Genomic DNA, 14,517 nt, shown 5'->3' on the forward strand with positions numbered 1-14,517 from the left:
TAATATCTGCCCTCAGTCACTGGCTTTACCGCTCTGGCGGAGAAAATTGCGCGGGAGCCCACGCCAATTTTTTCCGCCATTTAACCCTTTATTTCAGCAGCTACAGCGCTGAAATTTTGCACATACACACTACTAACATTAGTAATGTGGAATATGCAAAAAAAAGGGGATATGAGATGGTTTACTGTATGTAAACCATGTCTCATATCCTGTCGGGTTTGTGCAGGAGAAATGAGAAGCCGGCAATTGAATTAGCGGCTTTAATGCTATCTAGTGCTGCATTAAATATAAATATACATATATAGATGTCTCACTGACATATATATATGTATATAGACACATTCTATGTGTATATATCTAGTCTATTCTAACCTGTCAGTGTGATTTTACTGTACACCGCGCTGAATTACCGGCTTTTCAAAGGACACCGGTGCGTAAAAATCGGACAGAACTCGCATGGTGCGAGTGCTGTGCGATTTTTTTCTCGCACCCATTGACTTGCATTGGCGAGTCTCGTCCGAGAATCGCAGCAATACGCAGCATGCTGCGATTTTTTTCTCAGCCGATCCAGATTTTTCTCAGTCCGATTTCGGCTGAGAAAAAAAACGCAAATCAAAAGACACCTATTAACTAACATTGGTCCGAGTGCAATCCGATTTTTTATCGGATTGCACGCGTCCGTTTTCCTCGCAAGTGGAAAGGGACCCTTAGTGTACGGTACAGACACTGAGCTTTACTGTTCAGGTACGCCCATCTCTAATTATGACCAGAACTGTGGATGTGTGCTGTGTTGACTTTAAAAAGAGACAGAGACTTGATCTGAGTAAAACATCTGCTGTGTCAACTGAATGGCATTTCCCTTACTTTACACTATCATTTGTCTCTGTTCAAGCCCGATACCTGCCCACAAAGCTCTCCATAGTTCTGCACTACTCTACATTTCATCCCTCATCTCTGTCTATCACCCTACTCATGTTTTCCACTCCGCAAATGATCTAAGACTACCATCTTCCGTAATCCGAACCTCTCACTTACATCTCCAAGACTTATTTCCTGCTGCACCAGTGATGGTAACCTTAATGACGTCATTGCCAGTCACAGGCAGCCGCATTCTCGCGCTCAGCTCATCATGTTTCGGCTGGTGTCTGATACACACCTCTCCATTACTAACCCTTTGGCTTGATGTCAGTGAACATAAAACAGCTGACATCAACACCACAGCTATTAACCCCCTTACCACCGCACCAGGGCAAGTGGGAAGAGCAGAGGCTAAGCGCCAGAATAGGTGCATCTATTAAAAAACTGGTGATAGATCTGCTTTAATATCAGTGACGACTGTGTGTTCTCTGCATCTGCCCCTAACGTGGATGTAGGAGAGAATTTGTACTATATAAAACAATTGCACCCACTTTCTGAATTTATTCTCATGTTTCCTTCTGGAGCTGATGCTGTGTTTTTCTAGACATTATACTCTTTTCACCTGACTAGATCAGAGAGCAAACTCACCTGATGCAAAAGCATCCAACAACTAGAACATCTCAGAAATTCAGCACATCAAGCAAGAGGAACCTGATCATAACTTTGCTTTCCTGATGATTTCCCAGGAAATACGAAAAAACTTATAATATACATATTTAGCCATTAATGTAATATACTCACCTCTGGTATGTAGTTAGCCAACTCTGAAGTTGTTAACTCTTTGGAGCCCTGCACAATATAATTATTGCAATTGTCAGCAACAGAGGAGAAGACAATATACTTACTATGTGTGCACTACTATCCTAATCAGTCATCATACTTACCACCATTTGAGAGACCTGAAAAGTAAAAAATCCTGCAGAGTAGTAAGCAAAGCAGAGGGATTCCAATGAAGACTGGGATATTCCAATATAAATCATGGCGCCATTCTGGAGCGGGATTGTTATGGGTGCAGGAGCGAAGGCATTCCCACTATGTGATACATTAGGTGAATGGAAATGACCCTGTATGGAGAAGATTTTTCATTTTAAGTGAAATTCATATTTTAACTCAATATTTTGGAAGTATTCTTACATACTCGGTGTATACAAAATATATTACTACAGAATAATTCTACATGTAATGTAATTATATTTAATTGTGATAATAATTACAATTTGCTATGCTTTACATTCAGTCTAATTTTCATAGTTAAAAACAATCAGGACAGACATGCAGGAGCGGCATACCATTGGTGCAACCTATGAAGCTGCACAGGGGTCCAAGAGGTAAAGGGGCCACCTCTACCTCCAAAGCAGTGAAATTGTGCATTATGATGATCTATTGGATTACAAAGGGCCCATATATTGTTATTGCACATGGGCGCTCTTGTTTGTGTCCCCCTCTGCTTCCAAGGACTGTATACAGTCATGGCCAAAAGTTTAGTCACCCTTGAAATTGTTTCAGAAAAGGAAGTATTCCTCTCAGAAAGTTATTGCAGTTGCATGTTTTGTTATACACCTGTTTATTCCCTTTATGTGTAGTGGAACAACTCCAAAAAACAGACAAAAAGCAAATTGGACATCATTTCACACAAAACTCCAAAAATGGTTGGGACAAAACTGTTGGCACCTTTCCAATATTGTTGATAAACAACTTTGTTTTAAGAAATATTGATGAAAGGTTGCAACGCAGGATAGTCCGGATTGTGCATAACACAAGGGAATAGAGACAATGGTAACCCAAGAAGTTATATAATTGTCAAAGCAAGTTGGGAATTAAAGAATAACTTTTATTGGACTATTTTTATAAAATCCAAACACAACATAGAACAAAGTGCAAAATGCAGTAAAGTGCAAAGGCATGTAGCATACAGGCATACCAGTAACCAAGTAGCGTCCTCCCAGTGTCATAAATTGTGGAGACTCAGATAAACCTCTGCTGAAATACTGGGTCCTTAATAAGGGGGAGGCCCAGACCTCCTCCAGACCAGAATGTATTTATAGGGGAGTTCATCCTTAACCAGGATTAGAGCTCCCCCTTCTGGACTGGAGTGTCAACATGTTGTGTGTATGTGATTACCTGGTGAAAGATATCCTTCATCGCTTCCAAGCGTGACATCACTCTCCCCGTGAGGAAAGCAATGCCACTGTGACGACCATGACCCTAGGGCGTCACATCAGCATGTCCCGTAATAAATTCTCCCAGGGCTATAGATGTTTCCCTTTAATAAAAGGTTTGGTGAAATAGGATAATAGGTTCCTTATTACTGTGACTGGGTCTCCCTGATTATGGGCCCAGTATATCAGCAGAGGTTTACTTGGGTCTCCACAATTTGTGACACAGGGAGGATGCGACTTGTATACTGGTATGCTTGTATGTTACATGCCTATTTTTGCACTTTACAGCACTTTGTTCTATGTTGTATTTGGATTTTTTTAAATAGTCCAATAAAAGTCGGATGGTGGATAAGCAGCTCCAATCAAGTTCCAAAGAAATTCAAACTGTCCTGCAGACTCAGGATGCATCAGTGTCAGTGCGCGCTATGTGTCGAAATTTGAATGAAATAAAACACTATAGCAAGAGACCCAGGAGGACTCCACTGCTGACACAGAGACACAAAAAAACTAGACTGCAGTTTGGCAAAATTTACATAAGTAAGGGTACCGTCACACATTGAAATTTCCATCGCTACGACGTTACGATTCGTGACGTTCTAGCGATATCGTTACGATATCGCTGTGTCTGACACGCTACTGCGATCAGACACCCTGCTGAGAATCGTACGTCGTAGCAGATCGTTTGGAACTTTCTTTCGTCGCTTGATCACCCGCTGACATCGCTGGATCGTTGTGTGTGACAGCGATCCAGCGATGTGTTCGCTTGTAACCAGGGTAAACATCGGGTAACTAAGCGCAGGGCCGCGCTTAGTAACCCGATGTTTACCCTGGTTACAAGCGTAAACGTAAAAAAACAAACCGTACATACTCACCCGTCGGTGTCCTTCAGGTCCCTTGCCGTCTGCTTCCTGCTCTGAGTGCCGGCCGGAAAGTGAGAGCAGAGCGCAGCACCGCTGTGGTCTGCTCTCACTGTACGGCTGCACTCAGAGCAGGAAGCAGACGGCAAGGGACCTGAAGGACACCGACGGGTGAGTATGTACTGTTTGTTTTTTTACGTTTACGCTGGTAACCAGGGTAAACATCGGGTTACTAAGCGCGGCCCTGCGCTTAGTTACCCGATGTTTACCCTGGTTACCCGGGGACTTCGGCATCGCTCCAGCGCCGTGATTGCAACGTGTGACCGCAGTCTACGACGCTGGAGCGATGATTATACGACGCTGCGACGTCACGAATCGTGCCGTCGCAGCGATGAAAATTTAAATGTGTGACGGTACCCTAAGCCAATATCCTACTAGGAAAGCGTGTTGTGGACAGATGAGACCAAGATGGTCCTTTTTGGTAAAGCACATTATTCTACTTTTTAACAATAATAGTAAAAGTCAAATATGGTGAAGGCTCAAAGATGTTTTGGGGTTGTTTAGCTGCCTCTGGCACTGGGTATCTTGACTATGTGCAAGGCATCATGAAATCTGAAGATTACCAAAGGATTTTGGGTCACAACTTAGTGCTCAGTGTCAGAAAGCTGGGTTTGTGTCCTAGGTCATGGGTCTTCTAGCAGGACAATGACCCCAGACATAGATCAAGAAGCACCCAGAAATGGATGAAAACAAAGCGCTGGAGAGTCCTGAAGTGGCCAGCAAGGAGTCTGCATCTAAATCCTATTGATCACCTGTGAATAGATCTAAAAATTGCTGTTGGGAGAAGGCATCCCTCAAATATGAGAGACCTGCTGAGAGGTGTAAGAAGCTTGTTGATTGATAAAGAAAGCGATTGATTGCAGCTACTGTATTTATTCCAATGGGTTTGCAACCAAATATTAAGTTGAGGGTGCCAACAATTTTGTCCTGCCCATTTTGGAGCTTTTGTGTAACATTATGACCAATTTGACTTTTTTTCTCTTTTTTGTGTTTCAATACACCCAAAGGAAATAAACATGTGTAAAACAAAACATGTATAATGGCAATATATTTATGGGAACAATACTTCATTTTCTGGAACAATTTCAGGGGTGGTGACTCTTTCAGCCATCACTGTATGGATTGAAAAGGTAGACAAGCTTTTAATTATCTTTCATTTTTTTTTAATAATAAAACAGGGATACGGATAGATGAATAAAAACAAAATGAGAGTATTTTTGCTGTGCAATAAAAATATCTAATTTGAGAACTCACATGCTGGAGCTGGAAAGAAATAATTTCCACTAACAACATCATATTAAAGAGGATCGGTTATCAGATTTCACAATACACACTACATACATTGTTAAATACTGTTGCTCTATAAGACACAATGTACACTAGTTACTTGGAAAATCCATTCCAGAATGGCTGTATAATCCTCAAATTAAAACACCCATTTAATTATAAGGCATGGAGACTTTAGCACAGGATTATACTGCTATTCTTATGTGGATTTGCAGAGGAAGAACACCAGCCTTATCAGATATGAAACATTTAATAACATATGCAGATCAATGTTAAATAGTTACTATTTGAGCAGTCACCTCTATAAAAAGAACAATTCTGGAACTGTGCTCCAAAATTGTTATTTTATGTTATTTTTCCTCCTGGAAGTGTTTGAATGAATTGATGGTATAAAATAGGTGTAAACTAAAGACATCTAGGCCACCTTTGAACACCACTGAAGCATAAATAGGTGCTATCGTCTGTACTGATTACTTTAAAACGGTTGTCCAGTTTTATGAAAAAAATTGTGGACAACTCAATACTGAAATAAGTAAGTAGGACTTACAGTGGCATGTAAACGTTTGGGCACCCCTGGTCAAAATTACTGTTATTGTGAACGGTTAAGCAAGTTGAAAATGAAATGATCTCTAAAAGGCCTAAAGATAAAGATGACACATTTCCATTTTTTAGGACAAAACAAATATTTTCATCTCTTACATTTTCAAAATTACAAAAAGGAAAATGGACTGATGCAAAAGTTTGCGCACCCTGCATGGTTAATAGTTAGCAGCACCCCCTTTTATAAGTATCACATCTTGAAAATACTTTTTACAGTTAAAATATATATGGCTGCTGATAAAAAGGAGAGACAAAAAAAATTGGACTATCATTAAAGCGGTTGTCAAGTGAAAACAAGTTATTACCTATCCACAGGATAGATAGACAGATAGATAGATAGATAGATAGATAGATAGATAGATAGATAGATAGATAGATAGATGATGCCCTATTGTTTGGTGGCTGGTCCGACCAATGCACCGATTGGTTAGGAAGGGAAATATTTATCTGTGGTTAGGATTAAGGAACTTTTATGCCTGTTATAAAATAGTACAAAATAGAGCAGCAGGTTGGATGCTCAAAGGTCATTCCATTCATTGTCTATAATATGGGGCTACTGGAATAAGCCATAGGCAGTGATCGGCAGCCCCGTAGTGAAGGAATAGAATGGCAGTCAAACATGTGTACTGCCATTACATTATAATGGGGAAAGAAGTTCCCAGACCTGCCAAATGCTGCATGTCCTAGCAGTCTGAACATCACTGATCTATAAGTTATCACCTATACTGTGGATAGATGATAACTTGTTTTCAACGGGGACTACTACGTTAAGACCCATTTAGGTGTGACCACTAAAGGGTTAAAGAATCAGAAAAGGTTTTTTTACCCTGGTGATTAAACAATTAATTCTCCTAGGAAGTAACAAATATTGCAGAATTGTATCATTTTACAATCAATAACTTTTATTTGCTGAATCTATAAATACAAACAACTGACTGCTATTTGTGAAAAGAAACGAGCCTTGGAATCCTCATTTACCAAACCTTGGTACGGCAGATGGGAAGCTCTTACCTTTAATCCCATGTTAGCATAGAGATCTGAAATTTCTGGATTACCCACAAGTGATAGGTCAAACTTGATGAAATGATTTAGAGTCAAATTCACTGAAACAAAATGTCATAAAATAATATAACTCTATCAATGATTATCACATTTTTTTAATTAATAGAAAGCTCAGGAACAGACAATTTGGTTGTAGAAGAAAAATTTCGGACTACAGCTCTATCCTAAAATATCATCATTATATCATCACAATTTTGGGTATGATCGATGGGCTAAAGCAGGGGTGGGGAATCTTTTTTCTGCCAAGGGCCATTTGGATATTTCTACCATTCTTCGGGGGCCGTACAAACTCCATCCACAAAGTAGTTTCTGAGTCTGGCACTGGTTTCAGGATGTAATCTTTCATTGCATGCCCTTCAGTGTTCAGTAGTGAACAACTGCATGTGTGTGCTACCAGAGCAAGAAGAAATTAATGAGCTGGTTGTAATCAAAATACACCTCCCTGCCCAAGAATGCGGTCCCTGAGAATCTGCTCGGGGGCCTGATAAATGGTCATCGAGGGGCCATAAATGGCCCTGGGGCCTGAAGTTCCCCACCCCTGGGCTAAAGCCTCATGCAGACATCATGTGCTATCAGTGTTTTTAATATGCAGCCATTATAATCTAAGGAGCTATTCACATGCTCAACACTGATGACATCAGTACCATTTCTTTATGTGCGGTGTAGCGTGGCTAAAGGTTATACACTGTGTTACAAATTATTATGCAAATTGGATTTATGTGTTATAAAGATTTAATTGTTTGGTTTTTCAAATAAACTCGTGGATGGTATTGTGTCTTAGGGCTCAATGAATCACTGAAATCTATCTTAAACACATGTGATAATTAGTTTTCCAGGTGATTCTAATTAAAGGAAAACTACTCAAAAATGATGTTCCACATTATTATGCAGGTCACAGGTTTCAAGCAATATGGGAAATAAAAAGGATCTCTCTGCTGCTGAAAAGCGTTAAATAGTGCAATGCATTGGACAAGGTATGAAAAAATTAGATATTTCACGAAAACTTAAGAGTGATCATCATACTCTAATGAGATTTGTGACTGAAACAGAGCAAAGACAGAGTTCATGCAAATAAAGGCATAATGAAGAAGTTTTCTGCCAGACAAATTCATTGGATTAAGAGAGCAGCTGCCAAAATACCATTACAAAGCAGCAAACAGTTATTTGAAGCTGCTGGTGCGTCTGGAGTCCCTCGAACCTCAAGGTGTAGGATCCTTCAAAGGCTTGCTGTGGTGCATAAACCTACTATTCGGCCACTCCTAAACAGTGTTCACAAGCAGAAACGGTTGCAGTGGGCTCAGACATACATGAAGACTAATTTTCAAACAGTCTTGTTTACTGATGAGTGTCGAGCAACCCTGGACGGTCCAGATTGATGGAGTAGTGGATGGTTGGTGGATGGCCACCATGTCCCAACAAGGCTGCGACGTCAGCAAGGAGGTAGAGGAGTCATGTTTTGGGCTGGAATCATGGGGAACCAGCTGGTAGGGCCCTTTGAGGTTCCTGAAGGTGTGAAAATTACCTCAGCAAAGTAAATAGAGTTTCTGACTGACAACTTTCTTCCATGGTCTAAAAAGCAGAAACGTGCCTTCAGGAACAAAATCATCTTCATGCATGACAATGAATACCTCTGAGTAATTGGCTGCTATGGGCATAAAAGGAGATAAACTCATGGTGTGGCCACCATCTTCCCCTGACCTCAACCCTATAGAGAACATTTGGAGTATCATCAAACAAAAGATCTATGAGGGTGGGAGGCAGTTCACATAAAAACAGCAGCTCTGGGAGGCTATTCTGACTTCATGCAAAGAAATACAAGCAGAAACTCTCCATAAACTCACAAGTTCAATGGATGCAAGAATTGTGAAGGTGATATCAATGAAGAGCTCCTATGTTAACATGTAACTTGGCCTGTTAGGATGCTTTGGAGTTAAATAGCTTTTTTGTTCAGTGAATGTGACCTCCTAATGCTGCAAATTCCACAAATGAGCATTTTCAGTCCTTTAAAACAAATCAAATGTTTAGAAATACTACTGTGCCTAATAATTTGGAACAGTGCATTTTGAGTTTTTATTAATTTTGGAGATTAGACTGTTATCATTGGGAGGTTTCTTCAATAAAATTCGATGTATACTCTAATGGGTGATGACTTTTATTAGACTGACTGTCATTTGCACTGACCATTTAGGAAAATCCGAGAAAAATGTCATTTGCATAAAAATTTGGAACATAGTGTATAGTCGACGGGAGGTATGTATCACAGAGAAGGCTTGTCGCTGTGATGTAACCCGGAGTGTTTTCTTTAATGCACATAAAGCAATAAGGAATTGTTTGGTATATTTGGGTCTGGGTTATGGGTAGCTATGAGAGATGGGAGGGTCTGGCTACCCATATAACTCACCCCTGGATAAGGGGCATAACCATGCCTGTCTATGTTTGTTTCAGGACCTGTGGTGATGTCAGAACCACATGTCTAATCATGTGACAGGTACCTGGGTGTGGTTTCAGGCTACATAATGGAGGTGTGTTTGGCACATGCTGGTGAGTGTATGGGAATCTGTCAGTGTGGACAGATTTCCGTGTGTCTAAGCTGGACACTACAGACAGGAGTCTGTGTAAAGAGACAGAGAAGCCTTTCTGTGTCTGTGGCTGAGTGCCGTCAGGCCTGAGAAGAGCAGAGCTCTTCTATGGACTTTTATGTTATGTTGGCCTGATGTACGGACTGTTATCCTTTTTGTTGCTGCCTTGCTGGTTTATGGAGCAAATAAACCCACTTGGACATTAAAGAGAATGTGCTTCCTGTTTCCTCCAATGCACCTGAGCGAGTGAATCCCTACAACGGGTTTAAACACGAATGTGTGAATAAGGCCTAAAGAGCGGGTTATATTTCCCCATAGTTACCAAATGATACTAGTACTAAAAACACATACATGACATTGATATTTGAACAATTACTCATGTGTTACCAACCATTTCATACCCCTTTTGGCAGTGCATTTCTGGTACTTACAGTTTAACTGATTAAATGATTGATCCCATTTCTTGACTTCATTTCTCATAGATGAACACAGCTATAATAGAGACAGTAGATTATTACATGATATAATCCATCAGAAAAAGTAACAAAGGAAATGCTAATTAATGGCGAGGGTATCCGTAATGTGTAGTGCGTATGCGATTATAAAAAATAAAACCCTGCAACCAGGAAAGCTGGACCAAGTGATATAATGTGGACAATCGGATATAAATACAAAACTAAAAGAGGAAGAAGGAAACCGATCATAAAGTCCAAAAGTAAATAATTTGTTATTCAATACATGTTAAAAAAAGATGGCTAATGAGCAATGAAAAGGTAACATATAATAATTCTAAAAGGGATGCACAGCCCAGGAGTATACAAAGATGAAAAGCTATGGAGTTCAAAAGTGTAACCCGAAACAATATATCCACAAACATTTTGTACAACTCACAGTGCAAAAGAGCACTGACCACTGGGGACTCTCAATTCTAAACATTTTTTTAGTGCAAAAGAGCACATGGTTACAAAGGAATGGAGGCAAGATCAATAAAATATAGTGCGAAGTGTAAAAAAAAAAAATATATGTATATATATATATATATATATATATATATATATATATAAGAACAGTGAAGAATAAAATCTAATGACCCAGTGGTCACCAAAAAGTAAACTTGTAATGAATAACATTACCATAGCAGTAACACAAATTGATCCATACCATATAGTGATAGGAGCAACATTGTAGTAGCATAAAAAAGAAGTGTAGTTGAAACGTGCAGTGAAAGGATTATAAAAAATATATATATCCAAAGTGGGAAATTGCTTACATGATAGTGTGGCACCTTTTGCTCCTGGATGGCGTCCTCCCCAATGCGCGTTTCGTCTCACTGCTTCGTCAGGGGGATACAGAGTAAAGTGCTGTAGTGCACATGCGGCGTGGCTGTTTGACCTTTCCTGGCACCTGCGCACTGCAGTACTTTGCTCTACCCTCAACAGGACAGAGAAGTTCACCTGCGCAGGAGCACGATCCTGAGGAGATGCATCATCCACACTAAGCAAGCAGGAGGGCGGCATCGCAAGAAGAATGGAGACGCCAGACCAAGAAGAGACACCCATCAGACCGGACCACCTCGCAGATGAGTACAATAAAAGTTATCTTTCTTCTCTTGCCCATCAGGTTGGGGGCTTATATACAGCATTATAGAATGCTGTATATCAGCCCTGAAAGGTGATGATCGTATCTCTTATCGGCCTAACCTGGTGACAGGTGCCCTTTAATAAAAAGACTACAATCTTGTATCTATCAGGAATATTGCACCTAAACATTCCAGAGCTGCTCACCTGCTGAGTAACACTTTGTTTTACCACATTTTGAATGGGTTCTTTTAGGCTGTCAAAGACATAGCTAGAAAACAGAGAAGAATTATTTTTAAGAGCCACATGGTGGAATGCAGTAGAAACTTAGTCATTGTCAGGTTTTTTATGTTAAACGATTTGGACAGAAAATGAAGATAACATGGTGGTAGTCCATCACTCAGTATTTAATAAAAATACACATGATAGAAAAATGTAATGTAAAGTTAAACCAACGAGTGAGAAAAAAAGCTTCACTTACTCATGGTGTACAACAAACCAAACTATGTGAATGCCCTCTTTATAAAACAGAGGACATGGGATGTAGATCCTTTAAGGCACTGCGGTAATTAAAACCTAAATGATGTTTTCCTTTGTTAAGATCAACTGGTTGGTACATTCGTTTTATAGAGGATATCCTCATTTGAATTTTCTCATAGTACTATTACTTTTTTAATCTGAAATTAATCAGGGGTCTAAAGTCAAGGGAAATCATTGTAGGAATTAATAGGAAACCCACTGCCAAAATGACCATTTTAGAGCCTACTAGGAATCTCTCGAAACCTACAGTGAAAAGCATTATAGTGGCAGAGTATACCAGGGCATTAAGATCCTGTTCACATTATGGAGATAACAAAAAGGAATTAAATATTGCTGATAGCAGGTTGACTGCAAGAGGATCTAACCCTTGGATGCTTATAACATCCAAGAAAAATCGTTTCAATCTCATTCGTTATAGTAACAAATGGGATAATCAGTGCAGTAATCCAGTACATTTTGTCACCCAATATGATCAAGAAATAATTACCCATTCTATTTCAAGATAATAAATCTAAAAGGATCTTGGATGAAGGATCTCATTATATATTTAAGAGGTACCACTTTAGGAAACATACTGTGATCTTCCATGTTTATTTAAAATTCCCTCAGGGGATAAACTTGGTTAATCCAACAAAATGTATACAAAAAGTAGACCATATTATTATATTAATTATTACTTTATTACTTTAATAAATAAGAGTGACTGATTTAAAAACATAATACACAAGTGAGAAGATAAAAAGTGTTACAAAAAGGAGGGGAATAGATGTGTCATAACAAAAGGTAAATTGTACAATACCTCAATATTACCAATTATAGAATGTGCACTGTGCATGAAAATTAATTTAATTACACAATTGATGGATATTATGAAATGCAAACTATAATAAATATAATTGTCTAGTGACCAAAAAAGCAAAATAATAATTTCAGGTCAGAAAAATAAACATTACACAATGCCACAGTGTCCAAGATCCCATGTAAGGGATCAAAAAAGATTCTTATAACACCCAAAGGGTTGAAGACATCACACTGACCAGCTATGGCACGCCACATCAACCTCACATTGCTCCAATGCGAGTTGCGCTGTCCCTTAGTCAGGTAGCAATGCACATTGGAGTGTTGTCAGGGGACAGATAGGTTTTAAGTATTGTAGTTCATTATGGGATCTATTGCTCATGTGTTGTGTTCTATAAGGAGACAGTCACATTATGTGGTTTGTTATACACCATGAGTAAGAATGTTTTTGTTATACACCATGAGTAAGAATGTTTTTTTTTTAACTCGAAAAGTTTTGTTTCACTTTGTTTTACATTTTTCTATCATGTGTATTTTGATGAAATAAAGAAGAAATTACTTTTTATCCTGAGTGCTGAACTACCTCCACTTTATCTATATACTCTATCTCTGGAAAGATAGCCTTACTATTTTTCTCTATGAATCAAGGATTTGAATAATATTGATTATTTTCTATGGAGTCGTAAGCTGATAATTCTTTTTCTTTTGGCATTCATTTTTAACTGACATGATATATAGGTTATAGTGTAAAAGCAGAAGTGGCCAGGTGGAAGCAGAGAGAGGACAAAGACTAACTTAATACCCATTCTAAATGTTGCTGACAGGTCTTGCCAAAAGGAATCCATAACCACGGACGCTAATATCGTGGGTCACTCTCTAGAGTTTATTGTACCAAAAGAACAAAGAGTAGAGTTTGCAGAACCAAGTAGCGACTAAGAGACATGAAAGTATCCAAAAAGCATCTGGTGTAGTGACCCTAAACTACCTCTAGCTAAACTACCTCTAAAAGGACCCAACTTTTTATCAAAAGTCACATCCGATCTTCCGGGTTGTGAGAAATTTACATACTGTGCATGTTTCCGAAACCCTCCATGCTTTTACAGTCAGTCTGCAAGATCTTGCAGGTTTATCTCAAGATCCCGCTCTTGTGACTTGTACTTTTGAACCAACAGTTACCCAGTTACAACAATGTGATAAAGGTCTAGCCATTCTTCCATCTTATTAAGAAAGTAAGGTTGCATTTGCTCATCAGTGTGACATGTCCTTGTGCTGTCCGTTTTTTCCTTGGAAAGCACACTGACCGATAGAGTTTCATTAATCTATAAATACATCTTTTAAAAGCAAAAGATGGTCCATGAAACTCAGAGTCGGTCCCATTCTCGACCATTTTACTATACAGTCTCGGGCCATTAATGTCTATGGAATTCATGTAAAACCATTGAAAGTAGAAAGGCACACCCTGATTATCTGAGTTCCATACTGGTTTAATCTGTTTTTAACCAATCAATCACTAAGAGTCAATGTATGAAAAACTTCAAACATTCTACATGCTTCAGTGTAAAAAATCGGGTGAAATTAAGATGCAGCTACGATCACATCTGAGAAAAAAATCAGTCAGTTCCTCTCCTATGTTTACACTCACATGGATGTGTTAATGTGGCTGTTAGGGGCGAGACACTGAAAAATAATCATGATCTTGCTGTGTAAACAGGCTGCCTATAATCTGATGAACAGGCAAAAAGCTCTTTAATTGAGTGACATTATATTTTGCGGAGCGTAAAATACCATCGCTCTCAGCGGTGCATCATTCTGTGAGAACAGGACTTGTGCTGCCACTAATAATGGCAGTCTATGCGCAGTGAGTGATCTAGTGTGCATCATTTGCTTCAATCTACTTGTGTAAACAAATTACCGCTATTTGGTAAAAGTTTACTGATTGGTGGTAGTATTGAGCCACTGGTCAGTCCGTGTAAATGGACCTTTATCTACAAACTTAGATCCTGCAGGACATTCATTGACTGTTGCTTCTTTGGCTTGCATTACAATTGAGCTGACCCAATACTTAACAGTCTGCATTACT

At 39.2% G+C, this 14,517-nt stretch overlaps 1 protein-coding gene across 1 annotated transcript in view; it reads right to left on the minus strand.

The window, feature by feature from the left end:
• Nucleotides 1–14,517, minus strand: part of LOC143765197 (BPI fold-containing family C protein-like) — a 60,185-nt gene that overhangs the window by 17,601 nt on the left and 28,067 nt on the right. The window contains exons 6-10 of the mRNA XM_077251633.1: nucleotides 11,307–11,370; nucleotides 9,954–10,014; nucleotides 6,893–6,984; nucleotides 1,803–1,982; nucleotides 1,660–1,707 (exon numbers count right to left, since the gene is read on the minus strand). Of these exons, the coding sequence (XP_077107748.1) occupies nucleotides 1,660–1,707; nucleotides 1,803–1,982; nucleotides 6,893–6,984; nucleotides 9,954–10,014; nucleotides 11,307–11,370 (445 nt within the window). The remainder of the gene's footprint in view (nucleotides 1–1,659; nucleotides 1,708–1,802; nucleotides 1,983–6,892; nucleotides 6,985–9,953; nucleotides 10,015–11,306; nucleotides 11,371–14,517) is intronic.

Source organism: Ranitomeya variabilis, chromosome 4 (genome assembly GCF_051348905.1).
Source record: "Ranitomeya variabilis isolate aRanVar5 chromosome 4, aRanVar5.hap1, whole genome shotgun sequence".
In the NCBI taxonomy this organism is placed as follows: domain Eukaryota; kingdom Metazoa; phylum Chordata; class Amphibia; order Anura; family Dendrobatidae; genus Ranitomeya; species Ranitomeya variabilis.